This window comes from Salvelinus namaycush, chromosome 19 (genome assembly GCF_016432855.1).
Source record: "Salvelinus namaycush isolate Seneca chromosome 19, SaNama_1.0, whole genome shotgun sequence".
Classification (NCBI taxonomy): Eukaryota; Metazoa; Chordata; class Actinopteri; order Salmoniformes; family Salmonidae; genus Salvelinus; species Salvelinus namaycush.
The window spans coordinates 23,374,046-23,395,958 of record NC_052325.1 but is presented as its reverse complement, the minus strand read 5'-3'; the positions used below and the strand labels follow the sequence as shown (position 1 = coordinate 23,395,958).

The 21,913-nt window shown below is 43.6% G+C and overlaps 1 protein-coding gene across 1 annotated transcript in view; it reads right to left on the bottom strand.

Moving 5' to 3' along the window:
- LOC120063945 (parathyroid hormone 2 receptor-like) overlaps positions 1-21,913 on the bottom strand; it is a 124,804-nt gene that overhangs the window by 87,561 nt on the left and 15,330 nt on the right. Inside the window, exon 2 of the mRNA XM_039014254.1 lies at positions 5,175-5,293. Coding sequence (XP_038870182.1) covers positions 5,175-5,293 — 119 coding nt within the window. The remainder of the gene's footprint in view (positions 1-5,174; positions 5,294-21,913) is intronic.

The window sequence follows — 21,913 nt, the reverse complement described above, 5'->3', positions numbered from 1 at the left end:
TCAACTGCTCTGCCTGCGGTTATGGAACCCCTACCTGTCCCAGACCTGCTGCTTTCAACTCTTAATGATCGGCTATGAAAAGCCAACTGACTTTTATTCCTGATTATTATTTGACCATGCTTATCATTTATGAACATTTTGAAAATCTTGGCTCTCTCTAATTCTCTCCTTCTCTCTTTCTTTCTCTCTCTCGGAGGACCTGAGCCCTAGGACCATACGTCAGGACTACCGGGCATGATGACTCCTTGCTGTCCCCAGTCCGCCTGGCCTTGCTGCTATTCCAGTTTCAACTGTTCTGCCTGCGGTTACGGAACCCCTACCTGTCCCAGACCTGCTGTTTTCAACTCTTAATGATCGGCTATGAAAAGCCAACTGACATTTATTCCTGATTATTATTTGACCATGCTTGTCATTTATGAACATTTTGAAAATCTTGGCTCTCTCTAATTCTCTCCTTCTCTCTTTCTTTCTCTCTCTCGGAGGACCTGAGCCCTAGGACCATACGTCAGGACTACCGGGCATGATGACTCCTTGCTGTCCCCAGTCCACCTGGCCTTGCTGCTATTCCAGTTTCAACTGTTCTGCCTGCGGTTATGGAACCGCCACCTGTCCCAGACCTGCTGTTTTCAACTCTTAATGATCGGCTATGAAAAGCCAACTGAAAATTATTCATGATTATTATTTGACCATGCTTGTCACTTATGAACATTTTGAACATCTTGGCATAGTTCTGTTATAATCTCCACCCGGCACAGCCAGAAGAGGACTGGCCACCCCTCATAGCCTGGTTCCTCTCTAGGTTTCTTCCTAGGTTTTGGCCTTTCTAGGGAGTTTTTCCTAGCCACCGTGCTTCTACACCTGCATTACTTGCTGTTTGGGGTTTTAGGCTGGGTTTCTGTACAGCACTTCGAGATATTAGCTGATGTACGAAGGGCTATATAAAATAAACTTGATTTGATTTGAATTATTTGACTAGGCTACCTGTATTTGACATTGTGTTGTTATTTCGCTGAACACTAGATGTTCAAATTAGATTTTTGGCAGTGAAACAAGGCTACTCAGGCAAGAAAAAAAACTAATTCATATGTGTAGCCCCGTTGGAAAATCTAAATGGACTGTTTGAAAATTAAAAAAAAAAGAAAAAAAAAAGGTAAATGTATTTTTAAAATATATATAAAAAAATGTGAATCACATATTTGGCGTACCCCCGACAGCATTGCGCGTACCCCTGGTGGTACGTGTACCCCAGTTTGGGAATACCTGCTAAAGCATCAGTCACCCTAAAGCTCTAATCATCAATCCTCTCAACTCAATCAATGCAACTTCACTTCATATTCTATTCTGGACAATATATGTACTTACATACAATTACACAATGGTAATCCCTAGCATTGTCAGTGGTGTAATGCACTTAAGTAAAAATTATTTAAAGTACTACTTAAGTAGTTTTTGGGGGTATCTGTACTTGACTTTATTATTTATATTTTTGACAACTTTTACTTTTACTCCACTACATTCCTAATGAAAATACTGTACTTTTTACCCCATACATTTTCCCTGAAACCCAAAAGTACTTGTGACATTTCTAATGCTTAGCAGGACAGGAAAATGATCCAATTCACACACTTATCAAGAGAACATCCCTACTGCCTCTGATCTGGCGGACTCACCAAACACAAGTGCTTTGTTTGTAAATTATGTCTAAGTGTTGGTGTGTGCCCCTGGCTATCCTTAAATAAAATAAAATATTTTTAAAAATTGTGGTGTCTGATTTCCCTAATATAAGGAATGTGAAATGATTTATACTTTTACTTTTGATACTTTTGTATATTTTAGCAATTACATGTACTTTTGATACTTAAGTATATTTAAAACCAAATACTGTTAGACTTTTACTCAAGTAGTATTTTACTGGGTGACTTTCACTTTTACTTCAGTCATTTTCTGTTAAGGTATCTTTACTTTTAATCAATTATGAAAATTGGGTACTTTTCCACCACTGAACAATGTAATATTTCTCATTTTCCGATCCTGAGCACATTGAATTCAAAGCCTACTGTGAGGCTTGTCAGATCAGAATCGTCCATTCGATTGGGTTGAGCTCAACTCACAGTTTTGGGGAAGCTACGCTGAAAATGTAGTTTAGCAAGCCAATATAACATCACACTGGAAAAAGTTAAGATACACTAAAAACACCCTTAATAAAAATATAGTTTATTTAGCTAAAATAACTGAAATAGTAGTTCACTATATGCAAACTACTTCGTGAAAAATTATCTTAGTTAAATCTGTAATGTCATAGACACAGAATAGCAAGAACAGGTCACTTTGGAATCATATGGTAACAGAAGGTGTAATTTAGCATATTAAATACAAAAACGATGTTCTGGCCTACTTCACCCGTATCTTAATTTTGCACAAAAGTAGTGTGTAGTTCCAGTAGTTGGCAAAAAATATATATTTAGGAAAAAAGGCCTCGTAAAGTAAGGATGCTTTGCTTGTATAACAATATAACAATTATGAAAAAAAACGTATGCCCGCTACCCAACCACCACCCTTTTCCACCCTTAAAAACACTACCAAGATTTGAATTGAGTTCAACTACCACCACTACTCCCCAACACTGCAGTTTTATACCATGTGTTCTTGCCTTTGTCTTGTTGCTTAGTATGCCTCTGTGCAATATGGCAGAAGCTATACCTGTGAGTCATTATACTTACAGACAGCTTGCCTTATTGTCCACCTCACTGTAATTCTCAGGTAGCTCACACAAGAGATTGCCACTGTAGGCTACAATATCATCAATGTCCACTGGCTCGTTTGAACAAAGATAAATGCTCTCTCTGTCTTTCTCACTTCAATTCAAAGGCCTTTATTGGCATGGGGAACATATGTTAATGTTGCCAAAGCAAGTGAAGTGGATAATAAACAAAAGTGAAATAAACAACAACAAAAAATGACATCAAAACATTTCAAATGTCATATGTCTATATACAGAAATGTTTAATCTAAGGAAGTTGTCTAAAAGGGATTGCATTTGTTGTTGCCTAATTGTTTTTGGGGTACTTTTCTACACTACTTTTCTTGCATCTATAGCATTCCTTAACATTATGCAGTTCCTCTGGCTTTGATGCCTCAAGATTGAGTATTGCTCTGTTCAAGTAGACTGTGATTTTGCTGTGATCTGATAGAGGTGTCAGTGGACTGACTGTGAACGCTCTGAGAGACTCTTTATGGAGGTCAGTGATAAAGTAATCTACAGTACCACTGCCAAGGGATGAGCTGTAGGTGTACCTACCGTAAGAGTCCCATCATAGCCTACCATTGACTATGTACAGACCCCGCGTGTGACAGAGCTGCAGGAGTTGTGAACCTTTTTTTGTTGGTTGTTTTGTCAAAGTTGTGTCTAGGGGGGCGTATGGAGGAGGGAATGCTGTCACCTCCAGGTAGGTGTTTGTCCCCCCTGTGTGCTAAGAGTGTCAAGTTCTTGTCCAGTTCTGGCATTTAGGTCGCCACAGACTAGTACATGTCTCTGGGCCTGGAAATGGTTGATCGCCCCTGATAGGATGGAGAAGCTGTCATCATTCAAGTATGGAGATTCTATTGGGGGAATATAGGTAGCACACAGGAGGACATTTTTCTCTGTAGAGATAATTTCCTTATTCATTTCTAGCCAGATGTAAAATGTTCCTGTTTTGACTAGTTTAATAGAGTGGTCTGCTCATTAGCAAATTAGCATAGTCTCTTCCCTGTTTCACACCTGGTAGTTTGGTGGACGGGACTACCAGCTCTCTGTAACCTAGAGGGAAATCAGGTCCATCTCCTCTATACCATGTTTCTTGTAGGATGACAATGTCTGTATTTCCAAATTATTTGATGAAGTCTGGGTTCCTGCTCTTTAGTCCAAAGGCAGATGACCTCAGACCTTGTATTTTCCAAGATGAGATAGTAAAAGCTTTGTGTTCCTTAGTGTCTAGTGTTGTTTTCCTGTGGTTTAGACTCGGACCATTACAGTAGGTGTGAGCAGAGCATATAGAGAATCTGATACATACCTCTTAGGTCACAGGATGGTGCTTGGGCGGGTGTATTAGTGCGGGTTGGTCCTGCTGGTCTGCTCACAGCCTGGGCATTTGTGCAGCTGTCATGTTGAGGTCCTTGCTGCAGGGGCGGGGGGCAGAAGGGGGGCAGAAGGGGCATAGGTCTGATCTGGGGTGGCCTATATAGGGTGTGGCTAGAGTTTGTTGGGGGATGGGTCGACTGGTTGGGGTGGGAATGTGGCTGGTGGTGCTGTGGTCTTGGTGTAGGTCCTCTTGATGTGCATCCTCTCGGTGCAGATCCTCCGGGGGGGGGTCTCGCAGTTCTGGGAGGATGTCTCGCTGGTCTGGGAGGGTGTCTTGCTGGTCTGGGAGGGTGTCTCGCTGGTCTGGGAGGGTGTCTCGCTGGTCTGGGAGGGTGTCTCGCTGGTCTGGGCTGGGTGCTCGTTTCTCTGTTGCTCCTGTTTGAGGGGCTGTGGTTGAGGGTGATATCCTTCAGGGTCCTGGGAAAGGTGGGGACTGCTGCCTTGTAGAGGTGGACCTGGTCATAAAGGCTGTTCGAGTCCAATGTGGAGTGGTGGGCCAGGTTAACATTTGGTTTTGAGGCATAGTCCCGGGAAATGCCTGCATTCACCCGCTGTATGGTGGCAGGGTGAACATATTTTCATGGTAGCAAGGTGGAGATAACCACTTGTGCATGGGGAAAGTGGAAGAGATTTTTTGAATCACTCCGCTGAGTGCTGTGGCCACCCTTTCCTGCTGGGCTCTCAGGTCGTTTGTGCCTGTGTGTATTATGATGTGGCTGGGGGATGCCAGGTGTTCGTACACCTGAGTTTACCCACTTGCAGTTTTGGAAAATGTTTCCTCTCATCAATGTATTTCCCATTTGAGTCAATGAGGAGCACAATCTCTGGCTTTTGTGTCCTCAGTGAGTGTGGGGGTGTTGTCAGGAGACTATCCTGTGGGCTGATGGGGGGTGAAAGGAGGGGGACTCTCCTGGGTTGGTGGATTCTTCCTTGTCTGTCCTGCTGTGGTGTTAAGGATGTGGTCGAGGTCTGAAATGGGCTGTTCTGTTGGCTTCTCTGGGGGGATGGCTAGCTCTCTCATGAGTGGTTGATTGTCACACCTCAGCTTTCTCACCTCCTCCTGCAGCTGTGCCATGTGTTCCTCGCTCTCCTCCTTAAGTTCTCTCACTTCAGATCGGAGGGCAGCCAACTCTCTCAGACAGCCGTCTATCTCCACCTTCAGCTCTCTGGGTACTGTAGGGGGAGAGGTGTTGTCTGGTCTGTTTTGTGTGTCTGTGCTGTCTGGAGTGTGTGGACTAGCTCTCTGAGCTCCACCATGTCTCTCTCCAGCTCTGTGAATTTATCCCTCTCAATGATGGAGGAGCAGTGAAGTTGTTGGACCTGGGTGTGTTGTTGGACCTATATTCATCTGCAGGACAGTTTGAAGAGGTGTGATGAGACTCGCTAGGGGTGGGGAAGTCGTCACCAAGAGAAAGCTCCTCCTGCTGTGCTCTCGCTTTGATTCTGTGGAAGTCCTTTTGGAAATGTATGAAGTTGCCTTGCACCACGACTGTTCCATTCTTGTACAGGTTGACATACGGTGTCTCAAGGTAGCTTCAGACTGAAAATGACTTACTCAGTTCCAGGTTGGATGATATCTTCGGGTTTCTGTTGTACTTCTTTTCCTGGTTGCTGGTTGTCAGAAAGTTTGTGTGATGGTCCTTGGCAGTAAGAATCGTTGGTAATAAAAATCATTCCAGAATCTTTCCAGGTAATTTAGTCCAAAATCAGGTTTTGGTTTGGAGTTTTGATTTGGAGTGAAGGTTACGTTGTGGAGGGTAAAAGTCTCTGTCTCTGTCTTTGGCTCCTGTCTCCTGTTCCACATCTCGCCACCAACCACCTTGCTCTGGATTTTCTCACCACCACTACCTGGATTCCCCTCAGGACCTGTTCCCCTGTTCTACTCAGCCAACCAAACCTCACTCTACACTCCTGGTTTTTGCAATTAATCTGAGCTACCCCGGTTCTGCACTCCCCGTTTCTCTGTGTTCAATAAACATTTTGGTGCGTTCATCCCGGCTTCCTCTTCTTAATCCGCTCTTGGGTTCCCCCCCTTCGCTCATCGTTACAGTACGATCTGACCAACGATGAACCCAGCAGACTCTCCAACTCTTCACCAAATTCTTGTTGGTCAAGGCACCCTTCTTGACCAACATGACCAAGCCCTGAAAACCCTACTGGAGAACATCAAGGAGTTTTCACGGAGCCTGTCTGACCTACAGTTCCGAACATCCGTCCAGAATTCACAACCTGTCTCCAGTTCCTCTTCTCCAATCCGGGAGCCTTTTGTTCTGAATCCTGAGCACTATGATGGCAATCTTGGGCTTTGCAGAGCCTTTCTTGTACAATGTTCACTAGTATTTGAGTAACAGCCCTACTCTTATGCTAGTGAAGAAGCCCAAATGTATTTTTTGATTGGCTGCCTTCGGGGAGCAGCGCTCTCCTGGTCCACTGCGGTTTGGGGTAATCTATCTGCTTCTCCTACAGTGGATTCACGGATGAGATGAGGAAGGTCTTCGACCACCCGGCCTGTGGAAAGGATGCTGCCAAACGACTTCTGTCCCTTCGTCAAGGATCTCAGAGTGTGGCTGAGATGGCATGTGAGTTCCGCACCCTCGCCGCAGAGTGAGGCTGGAATGACGAGGTCCTTCAAGGCGCATTCCGGAACGCACTCACTGAGACCCTCAAGGACGAGTTGATGTCCAGACAGGAGCCTGATGGACTTGACGAAGTCATTTCTTGCACTATCCGCATTGACAACCGGGTTGCATGTCCCATAACGTCTGCTTCTGTGCCTTGCTCAATTTCTCTGTCTGCATCCCATCACCAGGCATGTTCCAATCCTGAACCCATGCAGCTCGGCCGGACTCGTCTATCTCCAGAGTAGAGGCAGCGGCGTATCAGTACTAGGAGCTGTCTGTATTGTGGCCAGGTTGGTCACCTGGTCTCCAGTTGTACCCTGTGTCCAGCAAAAGAGAGGGCTCAGCAGTAGTGGGGGATATACTGTTGAGCCAAATCGCCTGCCCATCTCCCAGACCCCTGCTTGAGGCCAACCTTGTGTGGCAGAGCCAGGCCTTTCCTCTGTCTGCTCTCATTGATTCAGGCGCTGACTTTTCTGGACCGAGGGGTTGTTGGGCCAGGACACCGTTTTGCTTGCTTCACCTCTGGAAGCCAACGCCCTCAATGGAAAGCTACTCTTCCGTGTTTTGGAGAGAACTGTTCCTGTTATCCTGCGTCTCTCTGGTAATCACCAGGAAAATATCAGTTTCCGTATCATCGACTGTTCTCATTCACCTCTGGTTCTGGGCCATCCATGGTTAACTTCTCTAGGATAGGGGGCAGCATTTTCACTTTTGGATAAATAGCGTGCCCAATTTCAACTTCCTTCTACTCATCCCCAGAATATAAGATATGCATATTATTAGATTTGGATAGAAAACACTCTGACGTTTCTAAAACTGTTTGAATCATGTCTGTGACTATAATAGAACTTATGTACCAGGCAAAACCCCGAGGACTAACCATTCAGATTTTTTTTTTTGAGGTCACTGTCTGTTCAATTAGTTTTCATTGGGATACTAGATTTCTAATCAACCTGTTTGCAGTTCCTACCGCTTCCACTGGATGTCACCAGTCTTTGGAAATTGGTTGAGGTTATTCCAGGGAGACTGCGGATCTGCTGGTATCCCATGTTTTGCGGCTGCATGGCATCCCCAGTGACATTGTTTCTGACAGAGGACACCAGTTCACAGCCCAGGTATGGAGAGCCTTCTGCACAGCTCTGGGTATTAAGGTCAGCCTTTCATCTGGATATCACCCTCAGACCAACGGTCAGACCGAGTTGGAAACTGCTATGCGCTGTGTTACTTCAGCTAACCCTTCCTCCTGGAGTGCCCAGCTATCCTGGGTGTAATATATTTTTTATTTTAATTTTACTTTTATTTAACTAGGCAGGTCAGTTAATTCATATGGCTGCAATCCCGCTAACGGGATCGATATGACAACAGCCAGTGAAAGTGCAGGGCGCCAAATTCAAAAAGCAGAAATCTCATAATTAAAATTCCTCAGACATACATGTGTTTTATACCATTTTAAAGGTAATCTTGTTGTTAATCCCACCAAAGTGTCCGATTTCAAATATGCTTTTCAGCGAAAGCACTACAAACGATTATGTTAGGTCACCACCAAACCACAATAAGCACAGCCATTTTTCCAGCGAAAGATAGCTTTCACAAAAAGCAGAAATATAGCTAAAATAAATCACTAACCTTTGATGATCTTCATCAGATGACACTCATAGGACTTCATGTTACACAATACATGAATGTTTTGTTTGATAAAGTTCATATTTATATAAAAATATCAGAGTTTACATTGGCGCGTTTCATTCACTAGTTCCAAAAACATCCAGTGATAGTGTATAGCCACATCGTTTCAACAGAAATACTCATCATAAATGTAGATGATAATACAAGTTATACACATGGAATTATAGATATACCTCTCCTTAACTTCTTATGGCTGCAGCCCGGCGTCGGTACACTTATGACAACAGCCACTTCAAGTGCAGGGCGCGAAATTCAAAAGATATTTTTTTTAAATATTTAACTTTCACACATTAACAAGTCCAATACAGCAAATGAAAGGTACACATCTTGTGAATCCAGCCAACATGTCCGATTTTTAAAATGTTTTACAGCGAAAACAGCACGTATATTTATGTTAGCTCACCACCAAATACAAAAAAGGACAGACATTTTTCACAGCACAGGTAGCATGCACAAAGCCAACCTAACTAGCCAAGAACCAACCAAACTAACCAACAAACAACTTCATCAGATGACAGTCTTATAACATGTTATACAATAAATCTATGTTTTGTTCGAAAAATGTGCATATTTCAGGTATAAATCATAGTTTACATTGCAGCTACAATCAGAAATTGCACCGAAAGCAGCCATAATAATTACAGACACCAACGTCAAATACCTAAATACTCATCATAAAACATTTCTGAAAAATACATAGTGTACAGCAAATGAAAGACAGGCATCTTGTGATTCCAGCCAATATTTCCGATTTATTAAGTGTTTTACAGCGAAAACACAATATAGCGATATATAAGCTTACCACAATAGCCAAAAATACAAGCCATTTCCCAGCAGTAAAAGTTAGCGATCGTGACAAACCAGTAAAAGATATATAATTTTTGACTAACCTTGATATTCTTCATCAGATGACAGTCCTATAACATCAGGTTATACATACACTTATGTTTTGTTCGAAAATGTGCATATTTAGAGCTGAAATCAGTGGTTATACAATGTGCTAACGTAGCTACTATTTCCCACAACGTTCGGATATTTTTCTGACACTTTTTCTGACACACATATTCTGACCAAATAGCTATTCATAAACAGAACTAAAAAATACATGTTGTATAGGAAATGATAGATCCATTAGTTCTTAATGAAATCGCCGTGTTAGAATTCAAAAAAATAACTTCATTACGACATCCAGCTTCGGTATAGCTAGAGTACCCAAAACTTGGGCGCCGACGACTAGTTCACATCTACGACAGATATATGAAATAGCATCATAAAATGTTTCTTACTTTTGCTGATCTTCCATCAGAATGTTGGACAAGGGGTCCTTTGTCCAGAACAATCGTTGTTTGGATTTAGAACGTCCATTTTCCCTCTTGAATTAGCAAGCACACTAGCCAAGTGGCACGGATCTCTCCATCGTCAACAAAGTCAGAGAATGGAACACGGCAAAACTCCCGGAAAAATTTCAATAATCTGATTAAACTATATTGAAAAAACATACTTTACGATGATATGGTCACATGTATCAAATAAAATCAAAGCCGGAGATAGTAGTCGCCTATAACGGCAGCTAAACAGAAGGCAAATCCAGGTACCACCTCGCGCTCTCCAGAAAACCGGAAATGGGGGACACGTCATACAAAGAGCTTGTATTCCACTTCAGACCAAGATAAACACTAAATTTCTTCTCTCACCGCCTCTTGACATCCAGGGGAAGGTGTATGACGTGCATGTATACTCATACGTATCATGCCCATTTATAGGCAGGAAGTAGAACAGAGCCTCGATTTCAGACTTTCCACTTCCTGGTCAGGAAGTTTGTGCCAAATGAGTTCTGTTTGACTCACAGATATAATTCAAACGGTTTTAGAAACTAGAGAGTGTTTTCTATCCAATAGTAATAATAATATGCATATTGTACGAGCAAGAATTGAGTACGAGGCCGTTTGAAATGGGCACCTTTTATCTGGTTACTCAATACTGCCCCTGCAGCCCAAACAGGTTAATGCAACCGCTGTGTCAGATTTTTAAAAAACTTTACGGAAAAAGCAAACCATGCAATAATCTGAGACGGCGCTCAGAACATTAGTAAAATTAGCCGCCATGTTGGAGTCAACAGAAACCAGAAAATACATGATAAATGTTTCCTTACCTTTGATGATATTCATCAGAATGCATTCCCAGGAATCCCAGGTCCACAATAAATGCTTGATTTGTTCGATAATGTCCGTTATTTATGTCCAATTAGCTACTTTGGTTAGCGCGTTTGGTAAACAATTCCAAAGTCACAAAGCGTGTCCACTATAATGTGACGAAATGTCCAAAAGTTCCATAACAGTCAGTAGAAACATGTCAAACGATGTACTGAATCAATCTTTAGAATGTTGTTAACATACATCTTGAATAACGTTCCAACCGCAGAATTAGATTGACTTCAGTTGCGCGATGTAACGGAGCTGCCTATCACGTGAACGCACGTGGTCAAAGCATGGTCACCTCGTGGCAGTGGTGACTAATTCCTGTCTCCTTCGGCCCCCCTTCAAATTAGAGTCATCAGACAAAGTTCTATTGACTGTTGACATCTAGTGGAAGCCGTAGGAAGTGAAAACTCATCCATATCTCGCTGTAATTTCAATGAGAGCTTGGTTGAAAATCTGCCACCCTCAGAAAAAATCCAAACAGGAAGTGGAACTTCTCAGGTTTTTGCCTGCCATATGAGTTCTGTTATACTCACAGACATAATTCAAACAGTTTTAGAAACTTCAGAGTGTTTTCTATCCAATACTACTAATAATATGCAAATATTAGCAACTATGACTGAGGAGCAGCTACTCAATACTGCCCCTGCAGCCATAAGAAGTTAAGAACAAATTCTTATTTTCAATGATGGCCTAGGAACAGAACGACAGATTTTTACCTTGTCAGCTCGGTGAATCGACCTTGCAACCTTTCGGTTACTAGTCCAACGCTCTAACCACTAGGCTACACTGCCGCCACAACACCCTCATCAACGCCTCATCAACGCCTCATCAGGTATGTCTCCCTTTGAGTGTGCTCTGGATTACCAACCTCCCTTGTTCCCTTCCCTAGAGGTTGAAGTAGCGGTGCCCTCAGTCCAGGACCACATGCGCTGTTGTTGTCGCACCTGGAGGAGGGCCCGGGCTGCCCTTCTTCGTGCCTCCGCCAGGACCCAATCCAAGGCTAACCGTCGTCGTGCTGCAGCTCCAGTCTACACTCCAGGCCAAAGGGTATGGCTTTCTTCGAAGGACTAGCCTCAAAGTGGTTTCGAAAACTAGCTCCCCGATTAAATGGCCCCTTCGAGATTGATCATGTCATAAGCCCCTCTGCTGTTCATCTAAAACTCCCAGACTCTCTCAAAATTCACCCCACCTTCCATGTATCATTAATCAAACCAGTCTGCTCAAGTCCCTTGTCCCCTCCTACAGCTGCTCCTCCACCCCCTCGTCTCATCGACGACCATCCTCCCTATACGGTCCGGCGGCTTTTGGATGTGCGCCGTCGGGGCCGCGGTTGGCAGTATCTGGTGGACTGGGAAGGATACGGGCCTGAGGAGCGTAGCTGGGTGCCCCGTCGTCACATTCTGGATCCCTCACATTCTGGATTTTTACACCTCACACCCAGACAAGCCGGGTAGTGCGCCAGGTGGTGTCCGTAGGGGAGGTCACACATCTGCTCCCACTACGCCCTCTGGTGTTCATCCGGTGTCGTCCTAACCTGCAGTTGTCTTCCTGTATACACTCTCTCTCTCTGGGTGTGATTGTGTGGTTGTAGACAGGTGTGCTGGAGTCAGAGCAGATCCCTACCAGCTGCAAATCGTCCCATAAATCAAGTCCTCTACATATATTCATTCTTGCCACCTCCACTCTGCCAGATTGTAATCTCTGCTCAGTCAGTTATCATTCTAGCCTTTTGTTTATTTTCAAGAACCTGTTGCTCTGCTGTGCTCGTTTTCCTGCCTTACACCATTTTTGTCCTCTCCTTGCAGTTACCGCTCTGTCTTTGGCTCCTGTCTCCTGTTCCACATCTCGCCATCAACCAACTTACTCTGGATTTTCTCACCACCACTACCTTGGATTCCCCTCAGGACCTGTTTACCCTGTTCTACTCAGCCATCTCCAACCTCACTCTACACTCCTGGTTTTTGCAACTCATCTGAGCTACCCCGGTTCTGCACTCCCCATTTCTCTGTGTTCAATAAACATTTTGGTGCGTTCATCTCGGCTTCCTCTTCTTAATCCGCTCTTGGGATTAACATTGCCAAAGCAAGTGAAGTAGATAATAAACAAAAAAAATGAACAGTAAACATTACACTCACAGAAGTTCCAAAAGAATAAAGATATTTCATATGTCTATATACAGTGTTGTAATGATATGAAAATAGTTAAAGTACAAAAAAGAAAATAAATATGGGTTGTATTTAGAATGGTGTTTGCTCTTCACTGGTTGCCCTTTTGTTGTGGCAACAGGTCACAAATCTTGCTGCTGTGATGGCACACTGTTATTTCACCCAATAGATATGGGAGTTCATCAAAATTGGGTTTGTTTTCGAATTCTTTGTGGATCTGTAATCTGAGGGAAATATGTGTCTCTAATATGGTCATACATTGGGCAGGAAGTTAGGAAGTGCAGCTCAGTTTCCACCTCTTTTTATGGGCAGTGTGCACATACCCTGTCTTCTCTCTCTCTCCCTCTCTTCTCTCTCTCTCTCTCTCCCACCCCTCTCTCTCCCTCTCTCAATTCAATTACATTCAAAGGGGTAAACGTGCTTACACTGCCAAAGTGAAAACATCCCTCTCCCTCCCTCTCTAGCTCCTCACTCCTTGCCCAGTGTGTGTATGTGTGGGCAGTTTAACCCAATCATATTCATTAAAAGTCACCAACACAGGTTGTACTCATTAGCTTGTGTGAAGTTAAAAAATAACTTGTCAGCTTCCATTGATTTTACTCAACATGCTATTGGTACATGCAGGCATGGACAACAGGTGTTCTTGCCTTTGTATTGTTGCTTAGTATGCCTTTGTGCAATATGGCAGCAGCTATAACTGTGAGTCCTTATACTTAGAGACTGCTTGCCTTATTGTCCACCTCACTGTAATTCTCAGTTAGCTCACACAACACATTTCCACTGTAGGCTACAATATATATTCAGTACTATAATTAAGTCCAAAGTCCCTTATGAGCAATGTAAGATGTTTTGCTCTTACAACAGATTGCTACTGCCGGCTACAGTATATGCAATGCTTTGTGTCCAATGCTCAACGTAAGAGGGTTCTTTGCAGAGGGACCAAGATTATCAGATTAATTATCAGAAAAATTATTGGAAAACAAGAGTTCTTTGTAAGGCAAAGAGGTCTACCTAGAAAAGTTTCATCCTGAGAAACGTGTATAGAATAAAGGGTTATTTGATAATTGTTTGGAAGACAAGAAGGGTTCTACATAGATCCCTTGTGAATCAGCTTTTACATTTTTTTTATATTTTTATTTCTTTTAAATAATGTTTAAACTTCAACATCAGGAGTTTGAGTAATCTGATTACTTTAAAAAGACAGGTGTGGGATAGTTTTGAACTTATATGGGAATATTTGTACATACAGTGCCTTCGGAAAGTATTCAGACCCCATTAATTTTCCCACATTTTGTTACGTTACAGCTTTATTCTAAAAATTGATTACGTTTTTTTCCCCAGCAATCTACACCCCATAATGACGAAGTAAAAACAGGGTTTTAGAAATTCTTGCAAATGTATTAAACATTTTAAACAGAAATATCTTTGCTATGAGACTCGAAATTGTGCTCATGTGCATCCTGTTTCCATTGATCATCCTTGGAGATGTTTCTACAACTTGATTGGAGTTCACCTGTGGTAAATGCAATTGATTGGGCGTGATTTGAAAAGGCACACACCTGTCTATATAAGGTCCCACAGTTGACAGTGCATGTCATAGCAAAAACCAAGCCAAGAGGTCGAAGGAATTGTCTATAGAGCTCAGAGACAGGATTGTGTCGAGGCACAGATCTGGGGAGGGTACCAAAAAATGTCTGCAACATTGAAGGTCCCAAAGAACACAGTGGCCTCCATCATTCTTAAATGGAAGAAGTTTGGAACCCCCAAGACTCTTCGTAGAGCTGGCCGCCTGGCCAAACTGAGCAAATTCCTCTGTGGAGATGGGAGAAACTTCCAGAAGGACAACCATCTCTGCAGCACTTCACCAATCAGGCCTTTATGGTAGAGTGGCCAGACAGAAGCCACTCCTCAGTAAAAGGCACATGACAGCCTGTTTGGAGTTTACCAAAAGGCACCTAAAGACTCTCAGACCATGAGAAACAAGTTTCTTTGGTCTGATGAAACCAAGATTGAAATCTTTGGCCTTAATGCCAATTGTCACGTCTGGAGGAAACCTGGCACCATCCCTATGGTGAAGCATGGTGGTGACAGCATCATGCTGTGAGGATGTTTTTCACCGGCAGGGACTGGGAGACTAGTTAGGATCAAGGCAAAGATGAAAATCTGTTACAGAGTGCTCAGGACCTCAGACTGGGGGCGAAGGTTTACCTTCCAACAGGACACCGACCCTAAGCACACAGCCAAAACAACACTGGAGTGGCTTCGGGATAAGTTTCTGAATGTCCTTGAGTGACCAAGCCAGAGCCTGGACTTAAACCCAATCGAACATCTCTGGAGAAACCTGAAAATAGCTGTGCGGCAATGCTCCCCATTCAACCTGACAGAGCTTGAGAGGATATGCAGAGAAGAATGGGAGAAACTCCCCAAATATAGGTGTGCCAAGCTTGTAGCGTCATACCCAAGAAGACTCGAGGCTGTAATCAATGCCAAAGGTGCTTGAACAAAGTACTGAGTAAAGGGTCTGAATATGTAAATGTGATATTTCAGTTTTTATTATATATATAAATTAGCATAAATTTCTAAAAACCTGTTTTTGCTTTGTCATTATGGGGTATTGTGCGTAGATTGATGAGGGGAAAAAACAATTTAATCCATTTTAGAATAAGGCAGTAACGTAACAAAATGTGGAAAAAGCAAACGGGTCTGAATATCAAATCAAATTTATTTAAATTTAATTTTATAGCCCTTCTTATATCAGCTGATATATCAAAGTGCTGTACAGAAACCCAGCCTAAAACCCCAAACAGCAAGCAATGCAGGTGTAGAAGCACGGTGGCTAGGAAAAACTCCCTAGAAAGGCCAAAACCTAGGAAGAAACCTAGAGAGGAACCAGGCTATGAGGGGTGGCCAGTCCTCTTCTGGCTGTGCCGGGTGGAGATTATAACAGAACATGGCCAAGATGTTCAAATGTTCATAAATTACCAGCATGGTCAAATAATAATAATCACAGTAGTTGTCGAGGGTGCAACAAGTCAGCACCTCAGGAGTAAATGTCAGTTGGCTTATCATAGCCGATCATTGAGAGTATCTCTACCGCTCCTGTTGTCTCTAGAGAGTTGAAAACAGCAGGTCTGGGACAGGTAGCACGTCCGGTGAACAGGTCAGGGTTCCATAGCCGCAGGCAGAACAGTTGAAACTGGAGCAGCAGCACGGCCAGGTGGACTGGGGACAGCAAGGAGTCATCATGCCAGGTAGTCCTGAGGCAATGGTCCTAGGGCTCAGGTCCTCCGAGAGAGAAAGAAAGAAAGACAGAAAGAGAGAAAGAGAGAGAGAATTAGAGAGAGCATACTTAAATTCACACAGGACACTGGATAAGACCGGAGAAGTACTCCAGATATAACAGACTGACCCTAGCCCCCGACACATAAACTACTGCAGCATAAATACTGTAACGCCGAGGTCCTTCACAGTTTTATTTGAGACGACTGTACAACCATCAAGATGAATTGTCAGATTCAACAGAAGATCCCCTTTGTTCCTTGGGGCCTAGAACAAGCATCTCTGTTTGTCCGAGTTTAAAGTAGAAAGTTTGCAGCCATCCACTTCCTTATGTCTGAAACACAAGCTTCTAGCGAGGGCAATTTTGAAACATCATGTTTCATTGAAATTTACAGCTGTGTGTCATCCGCATAGCAGTGAAAGTTAACATTATGTTTTCGAATGACATCCCCAAGAGGTAAAATATATAGTGAAAACAATAGTGGTCCTAAAACGGAACCTTGAGGAACACCGAAATGTACAGTTGATTTGTCAGAGGACAAACCATTCACAGAGACAAATTGATATCTTTCCGACAGATAAGATCTAAACCAGGCCAGAACTTGCCCGTGTAGACCAATTTGGGTTTCCAATCTCTCCAAAAGAATGTGGTGATCGATGGTATCAAAAGCAGCACTAAGGTCTAGGAGCACGAGGACAGATGCAGAGCCTCGGTCTGACGCCATTAAAAGGTCATTTACCACCTTCACAAGTGCAGTCTTTCGTATACATTGTTTGTCTTCAGGAAGGCAGTGAGTTGCTACGCAACAGCTTTTTCAAAAAAATTTGAGAGGAATGGAAGATTCGATGTAGGCCGATAGTTTTTATATTTTCTGGGTCAAGGTTTGGCTTTTTCAAGAGAGGCTTTATTACTGCCACTTTTCGTGAGTTTGGTACACATCCGGTGGATAGAGAGCCGTTTATTCTGTTCAACATAGGAGGGCCAAGCACAGGAAGCAGCTCTTTCAGTAGTTTAGTTGGAATAGGGTCCAGTATGCAGCTTGAAGGTTAGAGGCCATGATTATTTTCATCATTGTGTCAAGAGATATAGTACTAAAACACTTGAGTGTCTCCCTTGATCCTAGGTCCTGGCAGAGTTGTGCAGACTCAGGACAACTGAGCTTTGGAGGAATACGCAGATTTAAAGGGGAGTCCGTAATTTGCTTTCTAATGATCATGATCTTTTCCTCAAAAAAGTTCATGAATTTATTACTGCTGAAGTGAAAGCCATCCTCTCTTGGTGAATGCTGCTTTTTAGTTAGCTTTGCGACAGTATCAAAAAGAAATTTTGGATTGTTCTTATTTTCCTCAATTAAGTTGGAAAAATAGGATGATCGAGCAGCAGTGAGGGCTCTTTGATACTGCACGGTACTGTCTTTCCAAGCTAGTCGGAAGACTTCCAGTTTGGTGTGGCGCCATTTCCGTTCCAATTTTCTGGAAGCTTGCTTCAGAGCTTGGGTATTTTCTGTATACCAGGGAGCTAGTTTCTTATGACAAATGTTTTTCGTTTTTAGGGGTGCAACTGCATCTAGGGTATTGTGCAAGGTTAAATTGAGTTCCTCAGTTAGGTGGTTAAATGATTTTTGTCCTCTGACGTCCTTGGGTAGGCAGAGGGAGTCTGGAAGGGCATCAAGGAATCTTTGGGTTGTCTGAGAATTTATAGCACGACTTTTGATGCTCCTTGGTTGGGGTTTGAGCAGATTATTTGTTGCGATTGCAAACATAATAAAATGGTGGTCCGATAGTCCAGGTTTATGAGGAAAAACATTAAGATCCACAACATTTATTCCATGGGACAAAACTAGGTCCAGAGTATGACTGTGGCAGTGAGTAGGTCCAGAGACATGTTGGACAAAACCCACTGAGTCGATGATTGCTCCGAAAGCCCTTTGGAGTGGGTCTGTGGACTTTTCCATGCAAATATTAAAGTCACCAAAAATTTGAATATTATCTGCTATCACTACAAGGTCCGATAGGAATTCAGGGAACTCAGTGAGGAATGCTGTATATGGCCCAGGAGGCCTGTAAACAGTAGCTATAAAAAGTGATTGGGTAGGCTGCATAGATTTCATGACTAGAAGCTCAAAAGACGAAAACGTTTTTTTTTTTTGTAAATTGAAATTTGCTATCGTAAATGTTACTATCACCTCCGCCTTTGTGGGATGCACGGGGGATATGGTCACTAGTGTAACCAGGAGGTGAGGCCTCATTTAACACAGTAAATTAATCAGGCTTAAGCCATGTTTCAGCCAGGTCAATCACGTCAAGATTATGATCAGTGATTAGTTCATTGACTATAATTGCCTTGGAAGTGAGGGATCTAACATTAAGTAGCTCTATTTTGAGATGTGAGGTATCAGGATCTCTTTCAATAATGGCAGGAATGGAGGAGGTCTTTATTCTAGTGAGATTGCTAAGGCGAACACCGCCATGTTTAGTTTTGCCCAACCTAGGTCGAGGCACAGACACGGTCTCAATGGGGATAGCTGAGCTGACTACACTGACTGTGCTAGTGGCAGACTCCACTAAGCTGGCAGGCTGGCTAACAGCCTGCTGCTTGGCCTGCACCCTATTTCATTGTGGAGCTAGGGGAGTTAGAGCCCTGTCTATGTTCGTAGATAAGATGAGAGCACCCCTCCAGCTAGGATGGAGCCCGTAACGGGAGGAGTAGAGACCAGAGAAGGCCCGGCCTCTGACTCCGACTCGCTGCTTAATGGGGAGAACCGGTTGAAAGTTTCTGTCGGCTGAATGAGCGACACCGGTTGAGCATTCCTACAGCATTTCCCTCCAGAAGCCATGAGAAAGTTGTCCGGCTGCGGGGACCGTGCGAGGGGATTTATACTAATGTTACTATCTGTACTTAATGGTGGCACAGACGCTGTTTCATCCTTTCCTACACTGAAATTACCCTTGCCTAACGATTGCGTCTGAAGCTGGGCTTGCAGCACAGCTATCCTCGCCGTAAGGCGATCGTTCTCCTGTATATTATGAGTACAGCGACTGCAATTAGAAGGCATCATGTTAATGTTACTACTTAGCTTCGGCTGTTGGAAGTCCTGACGAACCATGTCCAGTCTGGAGTGAAAAAGTTGAGTGAGGGAAAAATAAAAAATATAAACGGTAATTAAAAAGTAAAAACCGTAAAGTTGTCAGGTAGCAAAGTAAGGTTGGCAACAAAACGCACAGCAGCACGTAAACAAGTCTGCAAGTTGTGACCTTTCCGTATATGCCTATGAATATTTTCCGAAGGGACTGTATATCTAGCATTCCCTTAGTAATTGTACATATACAATACTGACATAGTTGGTATCTTTGCCATGAATTATGTGTTTCAAACTAGTATTTTTTGTGATTTTATTGAGCAGAGAGTAGGAGAATAGAAGGTAGTATGAACCAGCAGTGTACTGCATTAAATGGTACACTGCAAATTCAGGTTACTTTCCTGGTTACTTATGTAACTCAGCTGTACATATTATTCTAGCTCCCATTAGCTTCCCTTGTCAGGTGTATACCGGTAGCTGGCATTAAGAGTTATCCACCATTAGGGTTGACAAAATTCCCAGGTTTTCCGGAAATCCCGGTTGGAAGAGGAATAATCCCAGAATCACAAGGGAATAAGCAGGTGGAAAACCTGCGTATTCTGTGAAAGTTACCGGAATTTTGCAACCCTAATGGTGAATTACTCTTGTTGCCAGCTGCTGGTATACGCCTGACAATGGAAGCTAATAGGAACTAGAAGAATATGATCTATCCATATGGTACACTTTGTAAGCCAATTCATCTGAGTTACATACATTCACAGAACCCCCAACAAATATTCCAGAACATTCTCCAGTAGAGTCACTGGAATATATTGCACCACTAGCCAGGCTGATATGAATGAATTACTTAACATGTAGAGCAACAGTATAATGCCATATAAGAGGAAAAGCTGATGGAATGAAAAATAAAAACATGTTTGCTCTGGGAATTATGTTCTCAGAAAGGTTATGGTCATTCATGGGCAACAGTCCTTCTGCTAGGGTACAGGTATGACTATAACACTGTCCAAGAGAGATAGACCTCTTTTATACCATTCCAACAAGGTCAACTGTTTTCATTACACCTATGAAGACTACCAAGTAATATTCTCATTTTGTGCAAATTTAGCTTTTTATAGGTTATTGTCACTAAGCAGAAGTTATTTTGTTCAGTGTCATTACTGCAAGGCAGTGATTCACACTCAGAAGAGATTATCTCTGACTGATAAAAAATGATGATGATAAAAAAATTGGGAAATTATACTATTTTATACTAATACAATTGCTCAGAGAAATTGTTTTTTCCTCGAAAAGATAGTGGTCAAAGTGATTGGCACCCCTGTTTTCAATACTCTAGCACCCTCCCCCTTGCATGAATAACGGCACTGAGCCTTTTTCAAAATTATTTTATGATTATTTTAAATTATTTTATTGGAGGACACATTGGAAGGGGTTTTACACCAATCCTTCATACAGAATCGTCCCAGATCCTTGATATCCTTCCCCTGCATTTATGGTCTGTCCTCTTCAATTCAAACCACAGGTTTTCAATAGGGTTCAAGTCCGGAGACTGAGATTGTCACGTTCCTGACCTGTTTTTCCTTTTTCTTGTATTTATTTAGTTGGTCAGGGCGTGAGTTGGGGTGGGTTGTCGATGTGTTATTTTCTATGTTGGGATGTTTGTGTTCGGCCGGGTATGATTCTCAATCAGAGACAGCTGTCAATCGTTGTCCCTGATTGAGAATCATACTTAGGCAGCGTGGGATTCACGTGTGTTTTGTGGGTGTTTGTATCTCGTGTCAGTGTTCGTACCACACGGGACTGTTTTCGGTTTTGTCACGTTTGTTGTTTTTGTATGTGTAAGTGTTCAGTTTACGTTCATTAAAATATGACCACTTTCCACTCTGCGTGTTGGTCCGATCCATGCTCCTCCTCGTCTGAGGAGGAGAACGACTTCGACAACCGTTACAGAAACACCCACCACAAAAGGATCAAGCAGAGTGAGAACAGACAGCAGCAGAGACCGAGGACACAGGACTCGTGGACTTGGGAGGAGATCCTGGACGGCAAAGGACCCTGGGCTCAGCCAGGGGAATATCGCCGTCCCAAGGCGGAGTTGGAGGCAGCGAAGGCAGAGAGGCGCTGGTATGAGGAGGCAGCGCGGCGACGCGGTTGGGAGCCCGAGAGTCAGACCCAAAAATTTCTTGGGAGGGGGGGGCACACGCGGAGTGTGGCAAAGCCGGGTAGGATACCTGAGCCAACTCCCCGTGCTTACCGTGGAGTGAGAGGGCGTCGTACTGGTCAGACACCGTGTTATGCGGTGAAGCGCACGGTGTCCCCAGTACGCGTGCTTAGTCCAGTGCGGGCTATTCCACCTCGCCGCACTGGTAGGGCTAGGTTGGGCATCGAGCCGGATGTCATGAAGCCGGCCCAACGCATCTGGCCTCCAGTGCGTCTCCTCGGGCCGGCATACATGGCACCAGCCTTACGAATGGTGTCCCCGGTTCGCCAGCATAGCCCAGTGCGGGCTATTCCACCTCGCCGCACTGGCAGGGCTATGGGGATCATTCAACCTGGTAAGGTTGGGCAGGCTCGGTGCTCAAGAGCGCGTGTCCTCCTTCACGGTCCGGTATACCCGGTGCCACCTCCACGTACCAGTCCACCGGTGGCAGCCCCCCGCACCAGGCTGTCTCTCCGGGTTCTCTCTCCAGCTGCTCCCACCTGTCCAGCGCTGTCAGAGCCTTCCTCCTCTCCAGCGCAGCCAGTGCCTACACCACACACC